The sequence below is a fragment of the Octodon degus genome, unplaced genomic scaffold, assembly GCF_000260255.1.
Source record: "Octodon degus isolate 3935 unplaced genomic scaffold, OctDeg1.0 scaffold00112, whole genome shotgun sequence".
Lineage (NCBI taxonomy): Eukaryota > Metazoa > Chordata > Mammalia > Rodentia > Octodontidae > Octodon > Octodon degus.
The window spans coordinates 7,432,114-7,438,769 of NW_004524688.1; the positions used below are offsets into that span (position 1 = coordinate 7,432,114).

At 55.8% G+C, this 6,656-nt stretch overlaps 1 protein-coding gene across 1 annotated transcript in view; it reads right to left on the minus strand.

The window, feature by feature from the left end:
- Positions 1–501: 501 nt before the first annotated feature.
- Chmp6 (charged multivesicular body protein 6) overlaps positions 502–6,656 on the minus strand; it is a 7,684-nt gene continuing 1,529 nt past the window's right edge. Inside the window, exons 2-8 of the mRNA XM_004639503.3 lie at positions 5,704–5,813; positions 5,520–5,607; positions 5,091–5,177; positions 4,346–4,411; positions 4,048–4,128; positions 2,575–2,629; positions 502–2,013 (exon numbers count right to left, since the gene is read on the minus strand). Of these exons, the coding sequence (XP_004639560.1) occupies positions 1,958–2,013; positions 2,575–2,629; positions 4,048–4,128; positions 4,346–4,411; positions 5,091–5,177; positions 5,520–5,607; positions 5,704–5,813 (543 nt within the window). The 3' untranslated portion in view covers positions 502–1,957. The remainder of the gene's footprint in view (positions 2,014–2,574; positions 2,630–4,047; positions 4,129–4,345; positions 4,412–5,090; positions 5,178–5,519; positions 5,608–5,703; positions 5,814–6,656) is intronic.

Consider the following 6,656-nt stretch of genomic DNA (forward strand, 5'->3'; position numbering starts at 1 on the left):
AGCAGAAAGAGGGTCCACCCTGGAGAGGGATCTGGTGAGGCTGTGGTCATGCCTGGACATCTGCTAGAGCTTGTCCAGATGTGTCTGCATTTGCCAGCCTGGCCCAGACCTCGCTGGCTACGCTCAGGCTCCTGCAGGCAGAAGGCAGGGGGCGGAACCCAAGCATTTCAAGCAAAAGCTCCCTGAGGCTGGTGGGCAGAGCAGAGCCCTCTCCTGGCAGAGACATGCAAGAAAAGTAAATGGAGAGTGGCACCTAGTCCTGTCTGGGTGTTAGCCATTTATATGTTCAGTGTGTCCCTAGCAGGTGTCCCTCATCTGCCACCCCAAGGATACCTGACAGGCTCCTGCAAGAGGCAGACAGGAAGAGGGTCCACCCTGTGGACCTGTGGTGCCACTTCCTTCAGGTGTCCTTTCTCAGCAAGGCCAAGCCGCAGTGCACAGGCCCAGTGACAGAGTACAGTTGGGACTCCTGTGGTCATCAATCCAGCAGTGATGGTTCTGGCCCATCTCCAAAACAACACCTTTTTAAATCCAGGTTCCAGCTTTTCCCCAGAAACCAGAAGCCCCAGGAAGATAGGGCCAGTACCCCATGGTGCTGCGGGACAGGTGTGGGGCTGCTTCCTGGGCTCCTGGCTTCCCACCAGGCATGACCCCAAAGCAGCTACCTTCCTTCCTTATGAGACACCTCAGGCCACACCCTGTGACTGTGGGGATCACTGGAAACCAACGACCAATGACAGGCAGCCAGGTGCATTCAGAGGGTGGCTAGAGCACCACCCTGCCACAGGGAGGCACTGCCCAGAGGTGAGCATCAGGATCAGCCACAAAGAGCTGGCCTGCCTTTCTTCCACAGGAAGAGCCCAGAGCCTGTACTTCTGCTGGACATCTGGTCCTTGCTTGAGCCGAGGGCTGTTGATGAGGGTCACACTCCAACCTGCCTGCATAGCCAGGGCCACCTCAGGACACAGACATTCCAAGTCCACAAGGCCACAAGCCGTGCAGGGGCCAACTTTAATATACAGGTTGACCTGTTTGGGGTAAGGAAGAGCCTCCCCTCTGTTCCTGGCGGCCTGGAGGTGCCTGGGGCTCTCTCGGGCCACTGCTCTCATGCTGCTCACAGGCCAGCAAGACCCCAGTGAGATTGTCCAATGATAAGCAAGTGTCATGCATGAAGAGTTGCTTCTGGGCTCTGTGCCTTCTGCCCCGGCTGTTGTCAGCTCTGCAGCTAGTGGACATGAGGTGTGGCACTCCCAGTGGCACACCGTGAGGCTGCCCTTGCTAGAGCTGGATCTTGCCGCCTCCTTCAGATGTCCTTTCTCAGCAGGGCCGAGCCACAGTGCACAGGCCCACAGTGACAGGGTACAGTTGGGACTCCTGTGGTCGTCGATCCAGTAGGGATGGCTCTGGCCCATCTCCAAAACACCTTCTTAAACAGCAGAAGCCTGAGTCTGGGTGTCTAGGCAGAGGTGCTGGGAGGGTCAGCAAGTGCTAGTTCCCAGGAGTTCCGGCCCTAACTTACCGGGGAACTGATGCCAGGCAAGGCAGGGACAGTTTAACTGAAGGCCATCACTAGATAATGGGAGCAACAAATAAGTGAAAAAGCAGCACAGGGACCCCAAGGCCAGGTGGCACCTTCCTCTTGGGAGAGCACAGGCCACTGGAGGCTGGGGCAGCAGTGAACAGCACCAAGAGCAGCAGGTCCAGGCCACAGCCACTGTGGAAACCATGGCCTCTAAGAGCTGGGCTGGGCTGATATTTGCACGTTGCCATTTAATCCAGAAAGGAGAGCAGGGCACCCACGCCAGCTCGTGAAGGAACTGTTCCTGAGTGGTCTCGATGCACAGCCTTGTGTGCACTGCAGCTCCGCCCACAGCACAGTCCACGCTGCTGGCCGCCACACCCAGACTCTCTGTGGGCCCATCTCTGGGGAGTCCCTCAAGTCCTGCCGGTGGCCGAGTTAGGAGGCTGCTACCAGGTCTGCCTGCCTGGGCCTGACCGTGACAGGGGCTTTTTCTGTGGAGAAAGAAAGGTTTGTGGCATCCAGAGACCAAAGCAGACATTTCTAGAGGGGACGAGGCCACAGAAGGCATTGGGTACAGGCCACTCTGGGAGAGGTGAAGTTAGCTGGGCTCATAAAGGCCCAGGGGGAGTACAGCTGTCCAGCAGCCCCTGTGAGGGGCAGAGCTTCCCGGGCACAGGGGACCAGAAGGAAATGTGTGTGAGTTGCTGAGAAGACTCAGGGTCCCAGGGAACCTCCCCAAGAACCAGTGGCAAACAGTGACTGCTGCATTTGTTGCATGACTGATGCAGGCTGACCCTGAGAAAGTATTCGTGCTCACAAGCCTCTGGCCAGTTCTAATGTCCAGATGTGCCTCTACCATGGGCCTAAGGTTGCCCTACTCCTGGGAAGCCAGGCCTCCCAGGGGGCCAGGCGGCCATGCCCCACAGGACCAGCCCTGTGGTGCCCTGCTCACCCAACCTCCGCTGGGGAAGGTGCTGTGCTCACAGGGCTACCTCCTGGGACTCGCCATTCTATGGATCCCAACTCAGGTGAAAGGAGAAAGTGGGAGGTACCTGGATGTGTCTCAGGAAGGGGCTCTGAAGGAACCTCTGGGAGCTCTATTTGTTCCTGCAAGAAGCAAAGGCAAGGTCACGGACGGTTGGTCAGCAGGTCACCCCTATCCTACCCGGGCCCTATTCTAAGAGCCATGAGGGACCAGTCCTGCATATCTAGCTGTTCTTGGTGGTGACACAGAAATGGAACAAGAACCTGCCCATTCAAAAGAGCAGCCATCTTCAGAGACTTAGATCTCCCTGGATCTCTAGTAGGACCCTAAGAAAGTCATGATGGTCAACTCTTGGTGTCACCAGAAACCCTGCTTCAAAACGTTAGGGCCATGACAGGATGACAGGTTTTAAACAGGCACCCTGGTGGCACTGGTGCTCACAAGTCCAGGAAGTCACTGCAGCCGTCAGAAGTCCTAAGGGTGCTAACCCTGGGTGGGTCTGTGAAGAGCCGTCCCAGTGAGTAACAGCAGCAACAGGCCACAGACTGCAAAGGCAACTTCTCAGTCAGGCTCTGCATTGGGCTGAGGACAGTGGGAGGTTCTTGGGCACAAGGAGGCCTTGGCAACTGGAAGTAGGGCCCATGGATAGAGAAGCCCTGTGCTGGGGTTTGGGGGAGGGCATCACAGAGCTCAGAGCCTGGGTGTGGGGGTGGGGACACGATGCAGCATCAGAGCTCCCAGGGCCCAATGTGCACAGACAGCTCAGGGACACTGCAATGGTTTGTGTCTAGCTGTCCCCCAAAGCCTCATGCAGTCATGGGGTGGACTTCTACAGTTTGTGATTAATTCATAATTGAACGCCAGGATTATGGGTGTGAGTGCTACACCCGCCCTGGGGCAGACCGCCTGAAAGCGAAATAAGCAAGAGAGGCTAGCCTCTCCCTAGGATGCTGCTCCTCCTGTTTTGCTCTTCTGTTTCACTGTTTTCTACTGCCAGGAACTGTTGTCCTCTGTCATGTGCCACTCTGCCCTGGAGCCAGCTGATTACAGACTGAAACCTCCATAAGCCGTGAGCTAAATAAACCCTTTTTTTTTTTTTAAGGTACTGGGGATTGAACTCAGGACTTTATGCTTGCCAGGCAGGTGCTTATGCCATTGAGCTATCTCCCCAGCCCCAACCTTTTCTTCCTTAATTTGGGGTGTCAGTTATTTTATCCCAGCAATGTGAGAAAAGTAACTGAGACAGACAGCAAAAGGAGACAAAACCTGCTGACTAAAAGTAGTGTCAGGGAAAGTAAGGGCTGAGCAGGCCAGCAAGGCTCAGTGCCTCTGATCTATGCAGATGCGGGGTCACAGCTGCTGAAACGGGCCCCGGTGCCAGTCCCCAAACCACTCCTACCCAAAAGCCTGTGGCCTGCATAAACAGAAGCCACACGTCTGGAAGGAGAGCAGGGGCAAAACCAGAGCCCTGAGTGCTCAAATAAACCAGCGGCACACGCCACAGACAGAGGCCTGACTGGGGAGCCTGGTGTCTGGGTACCTGAGTGATTGCGTTCAGCTCCTCTAGGATGGCATCTTCATCTTCCTGCGTGAAGCTTCCAGCCAACAGCTCATCTATTTGCTGCAGAAGGAAGAGCAGCAGTGAATATGTGCCAGGCTAGGCTTCGGCAAAGGCAGCCCCTCATGAAGGAGACAGTTTGTGGCTCTAGGCGCACCCTCAAGAGCAGTGCCACTGTGTAGTAGGGTGGTCTGGCCCTTAAGGGCGGCTGGTCAAGGGTCAGCAAGAGCCTGGTGATGGTTCTGGGCAGCTGGAGGGGGACAGGCTGGGAAGCACTTACCCTCTGGTACTCCACAGCCTCCTGTGTCTCATCCAGGATCCTCTCCACCTCCTCGATGGACATCACCTAGAGAGGGTGAGGTTTTGAAGCTCTCAGTGACAGCCCTGCCATCCTGGTACTATGCCATGGAGCCCTCAGACCTGACTTTACAGGCCTGGACTGTACTGCCCAGCCTTTGGCAACCTTGACAGTTATGGGCAAAGTAAGTCAAAAAACTGTCCTCTGGACAAGTAACATGATTTCCTTTGAGTGGCAGATTCAACACAGTACCTTTCTAGGCTGGTGCCCATGCCACCTACAGCTGATGAGCATTCAGAGACAGGCAAGCATGACCTCTGGCCAAGCCTGCAGCACTCTCTGACCAATCACTAGCTCACCTGCTTTGTCAGGAGCACAATAGGCTACCCTGTGTCGAGCGTCACCTCCTCTTAGGACCATGTCCACTCTGCTTCCCAAGACCATGTGGGAACTCACTGTCTCCAGGGAGCCTTGGAGGCCTGCACACCACACTGGTCCCTACCCTACTGCCCTTCCTGTCACTTAGCACCTGTATACCAAACCTGTGACACACTGCTCTCAGGTCCCTGTGGCCCTGAACCACTTGTTAGCCACCACGCATCTCCCAGCCCAGCAAGAATCAAGGCTGGGACTGCTAGAGATTGCTCTAGGTCAGTGGCTGGGCACAGAGGTGGCCTCACTGAACAGGAAGCCCAGTCTCAGCACACTGGGCCCAATGCGGACCTACCTGATGCATCTTGTTTAGACACTCGTTCCCGACCTGCAGTCCCTCCATCACCTTCATCTCAATCTGGGTGAACTCAATGCTCTGAACCTGCAAAGGACCAGCCCAGTGCTTAGGAGCCCTCCTGACCTGGGCCAGGGCTCAGGGGACAGCACTGCGGACCAACGCGTGCTAGGGGCTAGGATGGCTTCTGTGCCCCCTCCCTGTCTGTCCCATGACTCTTTGTTTCAGAGAACAGAAAAGGCACCAGAGACCATCAGCAGCTTGAGCTAGCGAGAGCAGAGCTACGCTGCTCAGGGCCCAACCCCAGGGATGCTGCAACTGACCCCTCCAGCCGACCCATTCCCACCTGCAGGGGTGGCCTGGCATTACCCCTAGAGGGGCCAACCTGTCCAGCCCCCTAAGGCCTCAAGGTCACCACCCCTCACTCACCATGGCCTCTAGGCTGCTGATCTGATTCTCTGTCCGGTCCAGGAGCTGCTCCCGGTACCGCTTCTTCTTGAGCAGCAGCTTGGCTCGTCTATGAAGCAAGCCACGGTTAGGGCAGTGGCCCCTGCTGGACCTGGCCCCCCGGCCCAGCCCACAGGGACGTGCCCGCCGCATGGGCCCCACTCACTCCTTCCTGCCGTCCCGCAGCAGCTGCCTCGCCAGCGCCCGCTCACGCTCCAGCTGCTGTGTGACCCTCTTCTGGTATTGCCTCAGCTTGTCCCGCTGCTGCTTCAGTTGCTGCCGAGAGTGACCTGGACTTAGTGCCCACCTGGCTGAGCCCTTGCAGGCTGCTGCACAGCTGGCTGTGTGGCTGAGAGCTCACAAAGGAGGCCAGGTGATGTCCGACAGTGTCCTGTATCTAGGAGGCAGATGCGCTCTCCAGGGGCTGTGCAGCGATACTGGGGAATAGTTCCAGTTCCAGCCCTGGGGGTGCTTCTGGTATCCACCCCCTATAACTCCAAGGAGGTAAATCTCACCCTAGTCAATCACTATCCAGCCCAAGAGGCAGAAGGACGAGGCAGTGAGCAGCAGGAGCACTCTGGGGTCAGGTGGGGAAGCTACCACCAGTCTCTGTAACAGTCACATACAGCAGAGAGCAGGCAGGCAGCTGACCAGTACCTGTGCACACAGTCTACCTGGGGATCTACCGTCCACTATGAATTCTTGCTTCACTTCCTCTTAATACTAATATTCATCAAGAAAAATGCTGGGTGGTGTGTGTCTGCGCACGCGTGTGTATGTGTGTGTGTTACTAACCATCTATCATGCCACTCAAAAAGGATGCACCAGCCAGGTGTGGTGATGTGCATCTGTAATCTTAGCACTCGGGAGGCTGAGGCAGGAGGATCACTGAGTTGCAGGCTAGTTGGGCTAAATAGTAAGTTCAATACCTATGCCTTGATTTAATGCATTTACAGTAATTGACCCTAAAGGGAACATCCTGAGTGTGAGAAGTACCGTAGGCCTGAATCCCTCACCCAATCATCACTTGAAATGATAGCATTTGGAAAAAAAATGGAATTGGCATGGATTTCTTTTGGTTGTTAGGTTTTTCTTTTTCTTTTCTTTCTTTCTTTCTTT